This window comes from Salvia splendens, chromosome 1, assembly GCF_004379255.2.
Source record: "Salvia splendens isolate huo1 chromosome 1, SspV2, whole genome shotgun sequence".
Lineage (NCBI taxonomy): Eukaryota > Viridiplantae > Streptophyta > Magnoliopsida > Lamiales > Lamiaceae > Salvia > Salvia splendens.
Genome location: NC_056032.1, coordinates 1,903,330 through 1,924,937, shown reverse-complemented (window position 1 = coordinate 1,924,937; position 21,608 = coordinate 1,903,330). Strand labels below are relative to the sequence as shown.

Here is a 21,608-nt window from a genome sequence, read left to right as displayed (position 1 = left end):
TATAGATGACAAGATGATTAAAATAAATAATACTCCCTCCGTCCCCAAAGAATATGCACTTTGGGTTCAGCAAGTGTTTTACAAAATTGGTAAAGTAAAAGAGAGGTAGAGAGAAAAAAATAATTAAAGTATTGTTAGTGGAGAAAGTATCACACCTCATTAGAGAGAAAAGAGTTTCCAAAATTGGAAAGTGTATATTATTGTGGAACAGACTAAAAAGAAAATAGTGCATATTATTGTGGGACGTGGAGTACAAAATTAATTTTCAGATATATATTCAAGAAAAAAATTCTACTACTCCTCCCGTCCCAACTAGGTTGAGTCACTTCTTTTTCGCACTCGTTTTGAAAATATCATAATAAATAGTCAAAGTAGATATATAGTAAAGTAAAAGCAAGAATAATGTAGAGACTGCACATTATTTCTTTAGATGACTACCCAAAGAAATTATTACAATAATCATTTTTATAAAATAATTTAATGTGAACGACTACGATTATTTAGTTGAATGATAACACTAAGATTTTAATTATATACGCATATAATCGTTTTTATAACTTAAAATTGTAAACATGGTTTAATAACAAAATAATTGATTGTGAAACATAATTTAAAAGATAATTTAGTTTGTAAGAGAGAGTTTAAATTTAGTTTAAATTATGTAAGAAGAAACTATGCAACTAATGTATATTATCCACCTAACTGAATAGAAATCGATTCAAAAAATAATTTAGTTTGTAGAGAAAGTTTTAATTTTGGAAAAATGGAATGAAGAAACGTCCTCTTTTTTGTTAATGCACAAGAAATCATGCGTACATTACTACCTAATTGGATAGAAATGATTCAACAGAATTGATGAGAAATTATGGAATTGATTACTGAAGATTCAGTAAATCATTTCCTCAACATGCAATAAAATGCTGATTATAAGAAACTTAATCTTTCCTAAATGATCACAGAAGATGTAGTAGTATAGTTTTGTTTTTATATATAAAACACCTAAAAAGTCCACTTTTGTATATACAATTTTTTTGTTAATTTATCACTACTCTTTTCTTAAATAGTGTGCCGAAAAGAAACGTCTCCGCTGCTGTGGAACGGAGGGAGTAGTATTGCTTTAATTTTTAACTCATTTACTTACACACCCTCTTACGTTTTTTACTATCTATAATAACCATTTGATTCCCAAAATAACCGAGAAGCCTTTATTGTATACTTTTATTTCCGGTATTTTTTTACACTCCATTAATGAAAAGATCAATCTACCAATATAATTGAAGATATATGGAGTATATTTTTAGCTGTAAATAAAAGATATTTTGTCAAAGTTACCTAAATTAATTCAATGCAAATAACATTTCCAATGCTATATATATGAACCTCCAAACCCTCGAAATCTCATGCACTAAACCAAAATGTCTAAAATCATGAGCTTCAAAATCCTCTTCTTGATCACTCTATCGCATCTTCTTCTCCAAACATCGGCCCGCACTTGCTTCTTCACGAACGAATACACCGTCCACGTAGTCACCTTCCTCCCCAAGAACTCTCCGCCATTGGAGTTTCACTGTGCATCTGGAGACGATGATCTCGGAGATCATAAGCTTACTTCCTACGGCACTGAATTCAAGTGGTCGTTTTGCGATAGCATAAGGCACAACACTTTGTTCTTCTGCACTCTGCATTGGGGTAAGAAGAAGAAGAGGGTCGACGTGTTTAAATCGTCGACGAGGAATGAGTGTTCCTCCGGTAACTGCGTTTGGGCAGCTCGAGAAGATGGTATCTATTTCGCTAATAATCCACCTATCTTCAACAAAGAATTTGATTGGGAGACTTGAATTTTGATGTATCTTAGGTTTCTTCTCTGCAAAAATTAATAAATGAATTAGATTTGGAGATGTATCGTTTTATGATTATATTTTATGTAGCCCCTATGTACTTTGAATAGAATGAAAATTGAATAAATATATATGCATCATTTTATTATCCAAATATATATCAATCATATAATCACTAGTAGTAATTATCATCTAATTATGAAAGGTTAATAGTCCGTCGCATCAAATAATTTTATTACTGTTAAATAATTCTTACAATTTTAAGTAATAAAAACGACTACATTTATGAATATACTTAATTTTCTTAGTGTTATCATCCAATGAAATAGTAATTAATATTTTGGCACTCCCTACTTTATTCTCTTTCTCTTTTTACTCTTTTTCTCTCTCCCCTACTTTAATCTATTTATTTTCGTACCACTTAATCTTTAAACACTCATTTCTTAATCCTCATACTAAAAATAAATGTCTCAATTAAAATGGAATGAACATTACTTAAATCAAATTCAAAATATTCAACTTGAACAACTCAAACTTAAAGTTAAATTAAAAAAACTCTAAACTTCAATCTCTTAAACTAATTTAATCGAATAGATAAAATTATTTGTTTAAAATCACAAAATTCTATATAAATCAACTAACAAATTCAATGCATAATGTGTTTATTTTTCCATATTTTCATTCTCGATTTCAAGTAATAAAGTCAATATAAAGAATTATAATAATTTATTTTTTGTACAATTAAATTGAAAAAAATAATAAAAAGAGAAAATTAAACTTATAAATTAATGCTAACAAGAAGACACAAGTTATGGAATTCCTGTAAATTATGAGGAATGAAAAATTGAAATAATATTTAACAGATTATGCTTATAAATAAGAATAGAAATGTTTTTTATTATATTTATAATTGATTAATCATTTATATAAAACTAAATAATCAATTTGGAAATTTATGTACATTGCCTAAACAAAAATGACTTCGAATTTTTTCAGTTCCAAAATTAAAATTAATCATTTATTGATATATGCCTAAACAATTTGGAACATAAATGCGTTGCTAAAATCAAGCCATCCAAATAAACATAACTTTCGGTTACTTTCCTAAGCAAGTAATAATTCTTAAGTACAAATAAAAGTTTTATATGTATAAGGGTAGTATGGTATATGTACAAAATATATATTAAAATAAAAATAAAAAAATCATCTAAAATTACTATTTTAACCCCATTATGGCATTGCCATAATGTCAAAAAATCATTTCCCTTTTATGTATTATGTTCGAAAATATAGTTTTAAGTTCAGATAACAATTTATATAAAATTTATAAAAAAAGATAAAAAATTTGATAAGGACTTAAATCTCTCAACCGCAAAAGAAATAAAAGAAAGTTATAACATTAAGGTTGTGACCTAATTAATGTAAAACGGAAAATATGGCTTTTAATGTGATTAAGAAAAAGGAATGAAATAAACAAAAGAAATCTTCATCGTTGATTCATAATCATCATAAAACCTATAAAAAATGTAAATTATATATACTTGATTATGTTGCCTAGAAAGTTGCTAATTACCCGATTATTCGGTTGTTTATTCATAATTTCGTGTACAGTTTAACGCCACTTAAAAAATGAGGTTTCATTTGCACGCAACTGCAAAATGTGGAAACTAAGATCAAATATAATCAGTGGATTACAAATATTTAAGAGTGGATTACAAAAATGATCTCTGGATTTGTAAGATGGATGTTTACCCAATTCTTCAAGAATTGAACTTTGAGCCATGCTTCAAGAAAACGAGACAAAGGGGGTTAAAACTCATAATTTTGTTGATATTTATCTCCAATTTTTATTCAAGATGAGAATAGCTTTATATAGCCAAAGTAAGGGTATTCTTATGTGGCTTATAGCATCATAATCCAAAAGCTAAGACTAAATCTACACTTTTAGATTTAGAGAGGAGTGAATGAGATTAAACCTCACGAATTTTAATAAATAGTTGACAAAATATCAAGAAAGGGGTAAGATAGTCATTCTGTTATCATATAATGGGTTTTTTTTATATCAACATAGTTTATTACAAATATCAACAATCAACACAATGACATGAGAATTTCAACATAAGTACACGAAAATATCAACATAGTCTTATTGATATTTTACAAATTTTTTTATGCATCTGTTGATAAAAAAAATATGGTTATCAACATATACGAAAACTGAAATAAAAATTACTATAAAATTTCATCATCCGAACGTTATCAGAACATATGCAATTGAGACCTCGTTAAAATCCTAATAAAATTACCTTTAATTTGATATATTTTTGTAAAAAAATAATTTAAATCAAGAGAGTTATGTAAATTTAAAGTTTTAAGATGATTTTGAATAGAGAGAAAATAGTTAGTTTTAACACCATAATAAAAATTAACATTAATAACCTTTAATTTTATTTACTAATTATTTAAATTTAAAATATAATACACTTAGCATTATTTCAATCACAGGATTGGATTGCTAATTAGTTAGTAATTCATCACCTATTTCCGCCCTCTTATATTTCTCAGGTTTTAAGTTTTAACTCATTTACTTATACACCCTCTTTAGTTTTTCACTATCTAATTCACCATTTGATTACTAAAATAACCGAGAAGCTTATTGTGTAATTTTTTCCCCAATAATTTTAATATTTATGAAATGTTGAATAGATTTTGGTCAAAGTGACTTAAATCAGAATCCGTAAATAAATTTAATGGTTACTCGATGCAAAAAACATTTAAATTCCATGTATAAATTCTATTTAAAGAAACGTTACTACACATTACTATAGTACTATTACTAGCACATTTCTATGACTATATATATGAGCCCCCAAACCCTTGAAATCTCATGCACAAAATGTCTAAAATCATGATCTTCAAAATCCTCTTCTTGATCACTCTATCACATCTTCTTCTCCAAACATCAGCCCGCAATTGCTTTCTCACGAACGAATACACGGTTCATGTAGTGACCTTCCTCCCCGAGGACTCTCCGCCACTGGAGTTTCACTGTGCATCTGGAAACGACGATCTCGGAAATCACAAGCTTACATCTTACGCCACTGAATTCACGTGGTCTTTTTGCGAGAATATCGCACACAACACTTTGTTCTTCTGTACGCTGCGTTGGGGCACGAAGAAGAGGTCGGTCGACGTGTTTAAATCGTCGCAGAGCGATAAGTGTTCCACCGGTACCTGCGTTTGGGCAGCTGAAGAAGATGGCATCTATTTCTCTAATAATCCACCTGCCTACAACAAAGAATTTGATTGGGAGACTTAAATTGTATCTATCTATCTATCTAATAGTATAATGTTTCTTCTCTGCATAAATTATTGAACATGAATAAATTTTCAAATTTCTCCAGATTAATTTGGAGGACTACAACATGCACATGTATCGTTTTATGGTTATATTTTTTAAGTGATTCAGATAGGATATTAATAAAAGATTGTTAGTCCGTTAGAGTTGTGACCTAATTAATGTAAAACGGAAAATGAGGCTTTTAATTTGATTAAGGAAAATGAATGAGATAAACTAAAGAAATCTTCATCGTTATTTCATGATAAAATCTATATATACTTAAATGTTGTGTAGAAAGGTATATTAATTAATTACCCGATTTTTCGATGGGTTGTTTATTCTAAATTCATGTACCGTTTAACGCCACTCAAAAAAATGAGGTTTCATGTGTAACTGCAAAATGTGGAAACTAAGATCATAAATCATTCTAAGTATAATCAGTCCTTAATTAATTATAGTAAATGTTATCTTTGTCTCAATTATAACCGTTTTTTTATATGTCACAAATATAACAAATATTTAAGAGTGAACTACAAAAATGTCTCTAGATTTTGCCGTGTGCACGTATAAGGTCTTTTAGCACTTTTTTTAATTTTTTTTTTCAAACAAAAATATCCATAAGTTATGGAGGACATTTTTTATTACTTTTCTTTATCAACTCTTTTATTGACACACTTTAATTCTTTTCTCTCATTCATTTATTTAGTTTTATTTTCTGTACTTTCATTAGGGATTTTAATCATTTCTAGCTAGGGGTTTATGGATAATTTGCATTTCACTGCAGCGTGGAAGCCAAATTGGGGTTCATACTTCTAAACCACCATTCGAGCATTCAACATTTTATGATAATTACATAGTCCATATTGTAATTTGAAGGGTTTTGAAATTATTAACACTTACCAAAAATCAATTAATAATGTCACGCCCGCATTTTCTAAGGATAGAAAACACGGTTGATCGCGACTAGGGGAGGATTAAGAAGCAGGGAAGAAAGGGAAAAACAACACAACTCGACCATAGCTCGAAACAAATGGGAATGGCTCGAATAAAATCAGAGTATCTCAACAATCAACAACTCCAAATGAAAATATCTCAACAATACACGAACTCAAAAGGAACAATATTTAGCGGAAGCATTTCGAGAGTAGAATAATGCTATGCATGAAGACACAACATATTCTAGACATTTGACAGACATTCTTCACTTTTATGCTCAACACCCACCGCACTCGTCACCGCTCAACCTGCACATAGGGAAAACTCATGCAGGGCCGAGTACTTGATGTACTCAGTGAACAAATGCCAAAACAATTTAATAAAAACAGTTATATCATGCCACCATTGAGTGACCTCGGGGTTTTAACTTGAAAAGGCCTGAGACACTAAAAATATCTCAAACACAAACTTTCAACTCATCCTCAAATCCTTTTTCCTCATCATTTCAAAACACAACCATTTTTCCTTGAATTATTTAAGAAACTGCCATATCTGTTCTTTAAGGTGCCGTGTAAGGGGGCCACTTTCCACGAGCACGAAAACCGGCCAACCCGTTCGATGACTCACAGTCCTCATCGTGTACACTAGCCCGAGCAGGGACTCGAATTCGATTAAACTCATAGTAGGGACTCACTCCCCACTAAGCAATCATCAACAACATCATCTCAACAACCTCAACAACATCATCTCAACAATCTCAACATACATGACAAGGAATGCGGCCACATTCAAAGTCACTAGATCGGCCAACTCGAAGAGATAGCGCACGATCTACGTGGTGTACACTAGCCTGAGTAGGAACTCATTTCCTAGTCAGACCCGAATTCGATTTCAATAGGTCTAGTAGGGACAACTCCCTTGCTAAACAAACAGATAGACATTTCTCAAACAAAAGCATGGCATGACATTCCCTTTGCAAACTTTATTTTCCTCAAAAACATATTTGAAGCATAAATCATTTTTCTTTGTCAAGGTCGAGCTTCATCTCACATCACATCAACAAGTCGAGCAAATCACAAATCACTCGGTAAATCAACACATATATCACATAACATCACTTTCACATTAAGCACATAAATCACATCATCATCGAATAAAATTAATAATACTTGCAATCTTAGTTAAAAGGAATTTCGTCACATAAAATGATGCTCGAATCAAAATATTAAAACTAAAGTTCTTGAAAGTATTTAGTTCGAAAGCCCACCTCGTTCATTTAATTTTCTGAATTTGAATTTGCTTACTTCAACTGCATTTTTGTCCGCAGAGAAATACCTCCTTGAGCCCATGCTTATCTTCTCTCTCATTTATTTTCCAGGCCGCCTGAGCTTCCTATCTCCATCAGCTCCACACTCACGTTTATATATCTTGGCCCAACATGAAATAAAACATCCTACAACTTTTTCTCCTTTTTTGATTATCAAAAGCCCAAACATTTACTACTCTGTCTAAACTTTGAAGCCCAACTTTAAATCCTTTCTTATCTAAATCTCTTTGGCTCAAAAATATACCCCAAGAAACAACAACCGACAATCATGTTCATAAATCACACTCATCTCTTTCTCCTGCTCAAAACAGCGCCTCTGGCATCTCCACGTCTCTCTTATCGATTTCAACATCGAGCTTTCTCTACTGCCTCTCGCTCCGCTGCCCCGCTGATCTCTCTTCCCCCTCGCGTTTGGCCTTTCTCTCTCGCTTTAGTTCTCATCGGTGACTCAGCGCCGTCACAGGCGCTGCCTTTCCCCTATATCTCCGGGCATCCGGTCAATACTGTCCTTGTCAGAAACCATTGCTGCTATCTCCTTACGCCACCACTGCTGGATCGTTGCCGCTGAACTGACGTTGCTGCTCCGTTGTCGCTCCCTTCTCGCCGTCGCTGCTGAAGTCCAGCCGCCGCTGCTCCAGATTGCTCAGTTTCCTCAACATCCAACCACCGCCGTTGATGGAGTACGTACTAAACAAGCCCATCAACCTAAAACCCAAGAAAGAGTATCAGTTCGGCATGACTAAAGAGTTCAGTTCGGCACAACCAAAGAGTTCGGCCCCAGCCTACAGCTCGGTAAAAGCCAACCAATCAAACTCTGCTCTCAGGTCGGCATCAAGCTCTACTCTCAGATCGGCAAAAGCTGCTCGGCAATAATTCAGCAGTTCGGTCTCAGTATTCGACCGAACTGGGAGATAGCGGACTCATGCATGACCTCCACGACATCCACGACATAATTACTGATGATGTAAGCCACTGCCTAGTTAGTGGCCACGCAGGATCTCATGACCTCCACGACATCCACGACATCCACGACATAATTACTGATGATGTAAGCCACTGCCTAGTTAGTGGCCACGCAGGATCTCATGACCTCCATGACCTCCACGACTTAGGGTGGTGATGCAAGCCACAATCTCAGTTCAATATATAAATAGAACTTAGATCTGACAGAGGAGGACTCTCACTCTTTCGTTCTCTAGAGACAGAATAGATTATATAGCAAGTGTGTATTGTAAGCTGTAATCCCAGATCAAGCAATACAACTCTGCCCTCTTTTCTTCCCGTGGACGTAGATTTACTTCAGTAAATCGAACCACGTAAATTCATTGTGTCGTGATCTTTATTCTCTACCAGCATTTACAAACATCAGAAATTCGCGGCTTCATCACTGGCGCCGTCTGTGGGAAACAGAGAACCAAATCTGTGATAAAGCGAATTTTTGACCCTTTTTCCACCACAAAAAAAAAATGCATGCCAGATCACATAATTCCCGTGCCTCCGTCCGTGATGACCATGAGGAAGCTAATCCAGCAGCCCATAGGCCTGGAAAGCAGCCTCGTGAGAAGTCTGTCTCCAGTTCTCACGGTGAAGGAACAAGCCGCTCAAAAGGTCCACACACCGAGTCTTCCCAGCAGCCTGATTTGAATGAGGCTGTCAAGCTGTTCTTGGCTGAGAAGCAAGAGGAGTTCTTAGCCTTCCTGCAAAAGAGCCAACAGCCGAAGACGAAAACGGTAGATTCTCCTTCCTCATCCAGACATGAAAGTCACTACCGCAGTAGTGCCGTGTCCTCCAGGAAGAAGAATCCTCAACCCCGACATGTTCCTGTTTCTCCTCGGCACCGGAATCACAGGAGAACTCCTTCTCCTCCGTACCGAAGAGATGTCGGGTTCGCCATGTACGGAGCATTAAAGACTCCGTTCTCGGACGATATCATCCGAACTCCTTTGCCGCGGAACTACCGGACACCGTCAATGACTTATGACGGGCTAGTGGATCCTCATGACTTCTTGGGATGCTATCAATATAATATGGCGAACCAGGGTCTCAATGAGGTCCATATGTGCAAGCTGTTCCCCGAGCTGCTCATCGGGAACGCCAGAAGGTGGTTCGACAGCCTTCCTCAAGACAGCATTCGATCCTACCGAGATCTAATGGATGCTTTCCATAGGAGGTTCTTTCAGAAAGCGGAAGCCCGAATTACCTCGGCTCAGCTGCTTTCTATACGTCAAGGTCGCGACGAAAAGATCAGCGACTTCCTGACGAGATTCCATAAGGAATGCCTACAAGTAGATAATCTCAATGATCTACTTGTCATTTCGGCATTCCAAAATGGAATCCTGCCCGGAGCTCTCTACAGAAAGCTCGTGGAGTGCGGCCCGCAAACAGCTCAAGAAATGTGGGACATTGCGGACCAGTTTTCCCGTGCGGATGAGGCAGACCGTCGAAAACGGTCTTTAGACAGCTCATCCCAAGAAGAGAAAAAGAAGCCCGATCAAAGCGGCCAGGTGCTTCCTCGCCGAACTCCTTTTGAAAGAATTCAAAGGGCACCGGTACAAGGCAGATTGGGGCCACGGCTCAATCCTGAGAAGCCGCCCGCTCAGTTCGTACCATTAAACAAGTCTAGAACGGAAATTTTCGAACTACATTCCGATATGTTCGAAAAACCAAAGCGGATGACGAAATCAGCCGCGCGGCGACCTCAGGATCAATATTGCTCCTTCCATCAAGCCCACGGTCATGATACCGAGGAGTGCCGAAATTTGGCTGCAGGTATTGATGTTCTTGTGAAAACAGGAACGTTAAAAAAATACCAAAGCAAGCAGCCGAAAAAGAACAAAAAGCAGAGAGGTGCGAACTGCAATCCTCAGGATCTGAAAAGGCATGAAGATCCCGAAGACGACGACGAGCCGCAATATGATGGAGTAATCCAGACTATTGATGCTCTCCCTGCCGGGAAGACTAAGTCGTCCCTAAAAGCAGAACGCAGAGGTTCCAATCAAGAGGAGCCGACACATAAAAGGCTGAAGAAAGACGAAGTGATTACATTTTCAGATGCCGATCCCGTCCCAGCCATCTCTCCTCACCAAGACGCTATTGTCATTCAAGCCGGAGTGGCAAACAAACTGATCCACAGAGTATTTGTGGATACAGGAGCGTCAGTCAGCGTTCTTTTTAAAGAATGTTTTGATAAAATGGAAGTGGATCCAGCTCGGCTCAGTCCGGCTCCACTTCCTCTGAAAAGTTTCGCCCAGGAGGACACCCGCCCTGAAGGTATTATCAGCCTTCCGATCACGGTGGGGAAAGCGCCTACAAGCTCCAATACGATGATCGAGTTCTTTGTGGTAAAAGCTCGGTCCCCGTACAACATCATCCTGGGGAGAGACTGGCTCAACACAGTTCGGGCCGTTTGCTCTACTTATCACCTCACCATCAAGATCCCCACTAAAGGTGGGATAGCGGTCATCCGAGGTGATCAAAAGAGAGCAAAAGAATGTCTGCAGATTGCGCTTAAAAGTGCCGAGCAATCAGTTCGGCACCATCAAGCATAGCAATCACAGCAACCGGAGTCACAGGCAAGCGAGATGACCGAAGTCACTTCAGAGCCGAACTCAATGACCGTTCGGTTATGCGAAGACGATCCATCCAGAACGGTCAAGATCGGCTTCGCAGGAACGCCTCTACTCCGAGAAAAGACCATTCAGCTCCTCAAGGAGTACAAAGATGTCTTTGCATGGTCTTCGTTGGACATGACCGGAGTGCCCCCCGAGGTAATCACTCATCGGTTAAATATTGATCCTTCAATCCGGCCAGTAAAACAGAAGCAAAGACTCTTTGCGGCAGAAAGAAGCCAAGTCATTCATGACGAAGTCCGCCAATTACTAAAAGCGGATGTACTATTCGAGGTGAAATATCCTTCTTGGGTGGCCAATCCTGTGATGATCAAGAAAAAAGGAGGAGGATGGCGGATGTGCATAGATTTTACCGATCTAAACAAGCACTGTCCTAAAGATTGCTATCCCCTTCCGAATATAGATAAAAAAGTAGAAGCTTTGATCGGCTTCGAAATTTTCTGTTTTCTTGATTTATACAAAGGATATCACCAAGTGTTGATGGATGAGAGTGACGCTCCGAAAACAGCTTTCATTACCGATTTCGGCATTTTCGCTTATAAAAAGATGCCATTCGGTTTAAAGAATGCCGGAGCCACTTATCAAAGGATGGTAGACAAGCTTTTTCGGCACCTAATCGGAAAACAGGTTGAAGTGTATGTCGACGACATAGTTGTCAAAAGCAAAAGCACTTCGGAGTACGAAGACAACCTCAAATCCACTCTCGACGTGCTCCGAAAAGCCAACCTCAAACTCAACCCCCAAAAATGTACCTTTTTGGTAGATTCGGAAAAATTTCTGGGTTGTTGGGTTTCAAAGGACGGACTCAAGGCAAACCCTTCAAAAGTTCAAGTTATTCAGAACATGGCGATGCCGAAGTCCATACACGATGTGCAAAGACTAACTGGATGTCTAGCCGCATTGAATAGATTCCTTTCCCAAGCAGCCGAAAAGCAACTGCCGTTCTTCAAAGTGTTAAAAAAGGCACCAAAGTTTGAGTGGGGAGCCGAGCAGAAAAAGGCTTTTGACGAGCTCAAAAGTTATTTAGCCGAGCTTCCAATTCTCTCTGCTCCAACAGATGCCGAAGTGATTTTCTTATACTTAGCGGCATCCGATCAAACCATTAGTGCGGTGCTTGTACGAGAAGAAGGCCTAAAGCAGTTTCCCATCTACTTTACAAGCCGAGCATTAAGAGGTCCAGAAACAAGGTATCAACCTCTGGAAAAAATTGCTCTGGCATTAGTGAATGCAGCAAGGAGACTGCGGCCATACTTCTATGCTCACAAGGTATGCGTCTTAACCGATCTGCCTCTTCGGCAAGTTTTGACCAAGCCAGAAGCATCAGGCAGAATCGCCAAATGGGCCATAGAGCTGGGAGAACACTCAATCGAGTACCTACCTCGGAAAGCCATCAAGGGACAAGCCTTGGCAGATTTTCTTGCAGAGGCCAAGTTCGATCAAGCAATCCCTGTCATCGCCGAACAGAAAAATTCTGCCAATGCCGAACTAGCACAGCCCTTGGAATCCGAAGAAGAGCCGCCGGACTGCTGGAGCGGATTCGTAGATGGAGCTTCGAATAAAACGGGAAGTGGAGCTGGTATTCTGCTTATCGCTCCCGATGGACACGAGGTAACCTATTCACTTCGGTTCTCATTCCCAACCACTAATAACGAAGCCGAATACGAAGCCCTCCTTGCCGGACTCCAGCTAGCGCAAAGTCTATGTATCAAGTCTCTCAAAATCCATTGTGATTCACAAATCATAGTGAATCACATGTTGGGTACAAGTGAAGCCCGTGATGAGAGGATGAGGAAATATTTAGACAAAGCGCAAAGCATTAGCCGAAGTTTCTCTTATTTTCGGATAGTCCGCATTCCCAGAGCAGGAAACAGCCGAGCAGATACTTTAAGTAAGTTAGCCGCATGTCCAAGCTCAAAGGTGGAGGAATTGATGCATCGAAGCATTGACGAAGCTGAGGTACATTCAGTAACCAGCTCGCCGAACTGGATGACGCCGATCTTACAGTATCTAGATCAAGGACAATTGCCCGAGGATAAGAGAGAAGCTCGGAAGATCACGTGCCGAGCACTTCGGTACGAACTTCATGAAGGAGTCCTCTTTAGAAAGTCTTACCTCCAGCCGTTATTGCGGTGCGTAGGACCAGAAGAGACGGACTACATCCTCAGAGAAGTTCATGAAGGATCGTGCGGTAGCCACATCGGAGCTAGAGCTTTAGCTAAAAAAGTTCTAAGATGGGGATATTATTGGCCAACCTTGGTACAAGAAGCAGTGCAGCTCGTCAAGACCTGCCCGAAGTGCCAAATCCATGCAAATATCCCAAGGATGCCGCAGACCGATCTATCCACTATGCAGAGCCCTTGGCCTTTTATGCAATGGGGCATAGACATAGTGGGACCACTTCCTCAAGCTCCTCGGCAAATGAAATTCCTAATCGTTGCCGTGGACTACTTTACGAAGTGGGTGGAAGCTGAACCATTAGCTACGATAACGAGCTCGAAGGCATTGGATTTCATCTGGAAGAACATAGTGTGCCGATTTGGCATACCCCACATCCTCATCTCGGATAACGGGACTCAGTTCACCGACAAGACGTTCAAGAATTGGTGCCAAGAGCTGAATATTCAACAGCGGTTCACTTCGGTCTCTCATCCACAAGCAAACGGACAAACGGAGGTAACAAATCGTATCCTGGTGAAAGGGTTAAAAGCTCGGTTAGAACAAGCCAAAGGACAATGGGTAGAAAATCTCCCTCAAGTCCTATGGTCCTACCGAACTACACCCACAACCTCCAACGGTGAAACTCCGTACAGTCTTGTGTACGGCACTGAAGCCGTGATTCCGGTGGAGATCGGCATACCCAGTCCCCGAACTCTAAATTTCTCGGCAGAAATGAACGACGATGGACTGAGAGCCGAGCTAGATCTTGCCGAAGAAAGAAGAGAATTGGCATGCATAAAAGCAGCCAAGTACAAGGAGCAAGTAGCCCGGTATTACAACCAAAGGGTGAAGAAGCTGCAATTTCAAGTGGGAGATCTCGTCTTGAGAAACAACGAAGTAAGCCGAGCAGAAAAGCTGGGCAAGCTCGAACCCACATGGGAAGGTCCTTATCGGGTGTCAGAAGTCCTCGGCAAAGGGTCTTACAAATTGGCTCACATGTCAGGAGAACAGGTACCCCGAACATGGCACATTTCCAACCTCAAAAAGTTCCATTTGTAAGAGACAGTCCGGTCAGTCAGTCTTGAGTCCTGTTCGGTCAATGTGCTTTCTTTGGTTTGCTTGGTCTTTGTTTGTCTATGTGCGTTTTGTCTATGTGCGTTTTGTCTATGTGCGTTGTGTCTGTCTATGTGCGTGTCGTCTCTTACAAATGTTACTGAAGTATCTTGTTCTTCGAAGGCTGATCCCCTTCTTAGAACATATACAAGCCAACGATTGTGAGTCAAAGCTTCTACAGAAGATACAAGACCACAATTCAGCTTAAACAAGCAGTTCGTCTGAAACGAGCTGCAACAAGCCAACGATTGTGAGTCAAAGCTTCTACAGAAGATACAAGACCACAATTCAGCTTAAACAAGCAGTTCGTCTGAAACGAGCTGCAACAAGCCAACGATTGTGAAGTCCAAGCTTCTAAAGAGGATACAAGACCACAATTCGGCTTAAAAATCAAGCACTTCGTCTGAAACGAACTGCAACAAAAGTCCGATTCACGCGATAAAACTTGCCTGAATTAGGACAAGGGAAAGTCCGATCCACGCGATAAAACTCGCCGAATTAGGACAAGGGAAAGTCCGATCCCCAAATTAGGACAACGGAAAGTTCGATCCGAGCGATAAAACTCGCCAAATTAGGACGCAAACCAAGTCCGGTCAAAGAAGAGTTCACTTCATCAGACCGAGGACAAACATCAACTTACCCCGTACCTTTATCCAGAATGCCGAAGTGATTCACTTCGCTTTTCGGGGGGGGTAGTGATGGAGTACGTACTAAACAAGCCCATCAGCCTAAAGCCCAAGAAAGAGTATCAGTTCGGCATGACTAAAGAGTTCAGTTCGGCACAACCAAAGAGTTCGGCCCCAGCCTACAGCTCGGTAAAAGCCAACCAATCAAACTCTGCTCTCAGGTCGGCATCAAGCTCTACTCTCAGATCGGCAAAAGCTGCTCGGCAATAATTCAGCAGTTCGGTCTCAGTATTCGACCGAACTGGGAGATAGCGGACTCATGCATGACCTCCACGACATCCACGACATAATTACTGATGATGTAAGCCACTGCCTAGTTAGTGGCCACGCAGGATCTCATGACCTCCACGACATCCACGACATCCACGACATAATTACTGATGATGTAAGCCACTGCCTAGTTAGTGGCCACGCAGGATCTCATGACCTCCATGACCTCCACGACTTAGGGTGGTGATGCAAGCCACAATCTCAGTTCAATATATAAATAGAACTTAGATCTGACAGAGGAGGACTCTCACTCTTTCGTTCTCTAGAGACAGAATAGATTATATAGCAAGTGTGTATTGTAAGCTGTAATCCCAGATCAAGCAATACAACTCTGCCCTCTTTTCTTCCCGTGGACGTAGATTTACTTCAGTAAATCGAACCACGTAAATTCATTGTGTCGTGATCTTTATTCTCTACCAGCATTTACAAACATCAGAAATTCGCGGCTTCATCAGCCGTCATGCTCGCGGTGAATACCTGCTGCCCGGCGCTGCTCGCTGATGTGAAGAGTGTCACTGCACTCTCGTTTTTTTCACTCAACTTCCGTTTCTTTGGTATTCAAAGAAGGGAATGGCGAAAATTGTGGAAACTGATTAAATCATACTCCCTCCGTCCCTTAATAGGAGTCGTTGTTTGACCGGGCACGAGTTTTAAGAAATGTAGAGAAAAATTGGTTGAAAAAGTTAGTGGAATGTGGGACCCACTTTTTTATATTGGTTTTATAATAAAATGTGAGTGGAGTGAGTTAGTGGAATGTGGGGCCTACTACCATTTATGGTAAAAATGAAGAGTGATTATTAATGGGGGACGACCCAAAATGGAAATTGGCGACTCTTATTCGGGGACGGAGAGAGTATGAGGTTGTGGAGTTGTGGGATATTTATAGGCAAAATTGATAGATACCGATGGATTGAGTGGTGGAGAGATTTTAGGGAAGATGCCGATATTGAATAAAAAAATATATACTCCAAAATAAAAGGAAAAAAAAGCGGGCGTTACAAATAATTACTCCCTCCGTTGAATATAGAGACTATTGGAATTACACTTGTTTCAATAAAAAATTGATAAAATATGAAGAGGAAGAGAAAAGTAATTGTAATAATAAAAATAAAAAGTAGAGTAATTTTATGGGATGAACTAAAATAACAAAATAATACTAGTTTTTAGGGACAGGGTGAGTAAGATTAAATGGCAATTTTCAAATATTTGTATATGGACGATCATAAAATAGATATATGAAAGAAAATCAACAGTTTGCTGAGCTTTTGATTTCTTTTTCGTCCTTTATATAGTTTCCTAGTCTGTTTTCATAAAATATTAAATCACTATTCATATGATGATTGTGATTGTGATGTTAGTCTGCGACTACTTATGGCATTTCACTACCTAGCCATTAATTACCCTTTGTGACTAAGTCTATTAATAATTCATCAAAAAAATCTTTTGCACTATTTTCAATAGTTCATCAAAAAATAATAAATTATTTTGGAGCCGAATATAAATGTCCCTATCATCTCTTTAATTAGCCTATTAGCACACACATTACATATTAATTGTGCGAGAGTAATGCACATGTCGTATCCTATGAAAGAAAGGCTCACCTTAAAATTAGGATATAAGTCGACTCAACTCGCCCCCCTGTTTTTAGCATTTCCATTTCTTTTGCTTTTCTACATCCATTTACCATCAAAATCCTACATTTCCTCATTCTTTTCTCAAACAATGCAACTCTTCTAACACACACACACACACACACACACACAAATATTTTCACACATCCTCAATGAGCGGAGATACCGACCGGCCGAACTCCGCCGTGAAATTCGAGCGGCGCACGAGCAGCGGCCGCGTGACGAGCATGTCCCGCGACGAGGAGCTCGACCTCTCCGACAGCCAGAGTGACTACAACAAGTACACGGTCGTGATGCCGCCCACCCCGGACAACATGCCCGGGGCGGCCTCCACCTCCTCCTCCACCGACAAGCCCGACGGGCCCTCCTCGGGCCCACAACGGCGCTTCCGTCCTGGCGGCGAGGGGGACTCCGGCGGCGGCGCCGTCGCCGGGAAGATGGAGCGGAGGGTTTCGTCGGCTTTAAAGGACAGCAACAACAACAAATCGATGTTCCTGCGGAGCCAGACGCAGGATTTCGACCACAACCACTGGCTTTTCGAGACCAAGGGGAAATACGGGATCGGAAACGCTTACTGGGAAGAGGGCGAGTCGTTCGATCACGAGACGGGGATGAGCATGCAGGATTTCATGGATAAGCCATGGAAGCCTCTCACTAGAAAGATCAATGTTCCGCCGGAGGTCATCAGCCCTTACCGGTCAGTCCTTTCGTCTTTTGTCGTTTGGTCAAATTCTAGTCAACTTTAAAAATCAGTCGGAAAAACATGAAATTTGATATTGTTTGCAATTATTCCACGGAAAATGTTTTGCGAAATTGTATCCAGAGATGACAATTGAGAAACCATATACAATGTCGTTTGGTTGAAGACCATCAAACTTTTTAAAAGTTGCTGTATTATTTGAAATTTGACCAAAGTTCATGATTTTTCCCTCTTCCTATAATGCTAGAACATCTCATAAACATCTTTCTACAAAGATAATCAACAATCAGATATTTATATATTTGATGCACAGAGTTCTGATCGTGATAAGGATGATAATACTGCTTCTCTTCCTCATATGGAGAATCGAAAACCCTAACTACGACGCTCTATGGCTATGGGCCTTGTCCATTATATGTGAGATATGGTTTGCATTTTCATGGCTGCTCGACATTCTCCCCAAATTCAACCCTATAAACCGCTCAGCAGACTTGTCTGCACTCAAAGAAAAATTTGACACAGCTAGTCCGGCCAATCCCGACGGCCGGTCCGATCTTCCCGGCCTTGATGTGTTCATATCCACTGCTGATCCGGAGAAGGAGCCTCCTCTCGTCACGGCCAACACCATTCTCTCGATTCTTGCTGTCGAATACCCAGTAGAAAAGCTGTCGATCTACATCTCCGATGACGGTGGTGCCATTCTCAACTTTGAGGCCATGGCTGAAGCTGTCAAATTTGGAGAGGTAATTTTCAAATCATTTTATACTATTGTAAGAAACCCTAAAAACACTGAGATTGTGATGAATGAATGAAACCCTACAGTTGTGGGTTCCGTTCTGTCGGAAGCATAACATCGAGCCGAGGAATCCGGACAGCTACTTTAATCAGAAGACGGACCCGACGAAAGGGAAGAAGCGGCCCGATTTTGTGAAGGATCGTCGTTGGATCAAGCGGGAGTATGATGAATTCAAGGTGCGGACCAACGGGCTGACTGACGTCATCAAGAAACGGTGTGACTTGCACAACAAAGCCGAGACGAACAAGGAGAAGAACCTCGTGAGAGAGAAAAACAACGGTATCATTCCACCAGACTACAAGATTGAAGTTCCTCAGGCCACCTGGATGGCTGACGGAACTCACTGGCCGGGGACGTGGTATAACACTGCCCCCGACCACGCCAAGGGCGACCATGCTGGAATCATGCAGGTTTTTATTTCATTTAGGGTTTGAAAACTTTGCAGTAATGTCACCACCTTTCTGTTTACTACAAAATGGTGACATTATTGCAAAGTTTCAAAGTTTGAGCATTAATGAGTGGTAACTCTATGTTATATTTGAATACAAATTGGAAAATAAAGATAATGAGCAAGGTGCCTCCAAGTGATCCTGTGATGGGGGAGGCAGACGAGAAGACGCTAGATTTCACAGGCATCGACACAAGGCTTCCAATGTTTGCTTATGTGTCGCGTGAGAAGAGGAAGTCGTACGATCACAACAAGAAGGCGGGAGCCATGAATGCTCTGGTTCGAGCTTCTGCAATCTTGTCGAATGGGCCATTTATCTTGAACTTGGATTGCGATCACTATGTGTACAATTGCATGGCGTTTAGGGAAGGGATGTGTTACATGATGGATCGAGGAGGTGATAGGATTTGCTACATACAATTCCCCCAGAGATTTGAGGGGATCGATCCTTCCGATCGATATGCTAATCACAACACTGTCTTCTTTGACGGTGAGAACTCTTTCATACTTTCCCGTTTTGCGCTTTTGCTTAAATTTTGTGCCCCACCATGTTAGAGATATTCACATGTGAGTCATCTCACATCGAAAATATGAAGTAAAAAAAGATCAACTGCACTTGCACTAGGGTTTAGTTGTTCTTCTCATCATGTATCAAGGCACACTTAGATGAATAAAATTGTACCTAATTTCGTAAAACCGATGAAAGGGACCGTAACTATCAAGGGATTTTCATAAATCTTAACTCTTTCTACACTTTGTTTGACCTGTTAACCTATTTGTACATGTGTTTGTTACATTTTTTACTTATGTTTAATTATTATTGCAACCTAATCATCTCAAACAATTTGATATGAACAAAAGGAAACATGAGAGCCCTGGATGGTCTCCAGGGCCCAGTCTATGTCGGAACTGGATGCATGTTCCGGCGCTATGCCCTCTATGGCTTCCTACCGCCACGGGCAATTGAATATAAAGGCGTTTTTGGACACAAAAAGAGCATAGCTAGGCCTGCACACCCTCCCTCCGGTGAGGAACAGCCGTTAACGGATCATCCAGACCTCAACCTTCCTAAAAAGTTTGGAAACTCAGCCATGTTCAACGAATCCATAGCTATTGCCGAGTTTCAAGGACGGCCTCTTGCTGATCACTTCTCCATCAAGAACGGAAGGCCCCCCGGCGCCCTCATCGGCTCTCGCCCTGCCATCGACGCCCCCACTGCAGCCGAGGCCATCGCCGTCATTTCATGCTGGTAAGAATCCTATGTTTACATGACTTCTCATTTTCACAAAATCATAGGGATGTTTGATTTATGTATTTGAGCATGAAGATGACTTCTTAACAAGACTTGTCAACAATAGCAGCCACCGAAAATTTCAAATGTCCACTATTGCTAGTCAAAATTGGGGCGGACGTAGAAAAAGTAATATTATTCTTTCTATTTTCTTGTGACTATACTATTTTCCCTTTAAATTGTTTTGACTTTTTTTTTTGTTGTACACGTTGTCACATTAGACAGTTTGACACCAGGAAACCCTAATTAAAATTTTTTTTGGCCACAGGTTCGAGGACAAAACGGAGTGGGGAGACCGAATCGGGTGGATCTACGGGTCCGTCACGGAGGATGTCGTGACAGGATACCGGATGCACAACCGCGGCTGGCGCTCCGTCTACTGCATCACGAAGCGCGACGCCTTCAGGGGCACGGCCCCCATCAACCTCACCGACCGCCTCCACCAGGTCCTCCGCTGGGCCACAGGCTCCGTCGAGATCTTCTTCTCCAAAAACAACGCGATCCTCGCGACCTCCCGCCTCAAGTTCCTCCAACGCATCGCGTACCTCAACGTCGGGATCTACCCCTTCACCTCCATCTTCCTGGTGATCTACTGCTTCCTCCCGGCCCTCTGCCTCTTCAGCGGCCAGTTCATCGTCAAGTCCCTCGACATCTCCTTCCTCTCGTACCTCCTCATCATCACCATCTGCCTCATCTTCATCTCCCTCCTCGAGGTCAAATGGTCTGGGATCGCCCTCGAGGAGTGGTGGCGCAACGAGCAGTTCTGGGTGATCGGCGGCAGCAGCGCCCACCTCATCGCCGTCGTGCAGGGCCTGCTCAAGGTCATCGCGGGGATCGAGATATCCTTCACGCTGACCGCCAAGGCTGCGGCGGAGGACGAGGACGACGCGTACGCCGACCTGTACGTGGTGAAGTGGACGGGGCTGTTCATCGTGCCGCTCATCATCATCATTATAAACGTGATCGCGCTCGTGATTGGGTTTGCGAGGACGATTTACAGCGTGATTCCGCAGTGGAACAAGCTGTTTGGAGGGGCGTTTTTCAGCTTGTGGGTGCTGACGCATTACTACCCGTTTATGAAGGGTTTGATGGGGAGGAAAGGGCGGCTTCCGACCATTATATATGTCTGGTCGGGGCTTATCTCCATCACTGTCTCGTTGCTGTGGATCGTCATCAGCCCACCTGAAGGGACCATGAACGCGGAATCCACGGAGCTCAAGTTTTGATTTTGGAATAATGAAATCTGAAAAAACCCTAGATTTCGGCTAATTGTTTTGTTTTTATATTAGTGTTATAATGGAATGTATAGCTAATAGTACTACTATAATTTGTGATCCATTTACTCAAAATGAAAATGAAAATGTAAATGTGACTTTAAACGTTAGACACCCGGATTGAGAAAATAAAACATTTACTTAAATTACATATATGAAGGGAATATTGAAT

General features: G+C 40.7%; 1 protein-coding gene across 1 annotated transcript; it reads left to right on the top strand.

Moving 5' to 3' along the window:
* Positions 1–1,415: 1,415 nt before the first annotated feature.
* Positions 1,416–21,477, top strand: LOC121757452 (cellulose synthase-like protein D1). The gene is made up of 8 exons (XM_042152996.1): positions 1,416–1,779; positions 7,958–8,121; positions 16,945–17,624; positions 17,941–18,370; positions 18,450–18,833; positions 18,986–19,361; positions 19,733–20,120; positions 20,431–21,477. Exons 1-8 carry the CDS (start codon positions 1,416–1,418, stop codon positions 21,386–21,388), a joined length of 3,744 nt encoding a protein of 1,247 aa, XP_042008930.1. The 3' UTR covers positions 21,389–21,477.
* Positions 21,478–21,608: the final 131 nt, after the last annotated feature.

Coding starts and splice junctions, on each gene's coding strand:
- LOC121757452 (XM_042152996.1), top strand. CDS start 1,416: ATGTCTAAAATCATGAGCTTCAAAATCCTCTTCTTGATCACTCTATCG. Junction 17,625..17,940: donor GAGGTCATCAGCCCTTACCG/GTCAGTCCTTTC, acceptor TTTGATGCACAG/AGTTCTGATCGTGATAAGGA. Junction 19,362..19,732: donor CAACACTGTCTTCTTTGACG/GTGAGAACTCTT, acceptor TATGAACAAAAG/GAAACATGAGAGCCCTGGAT.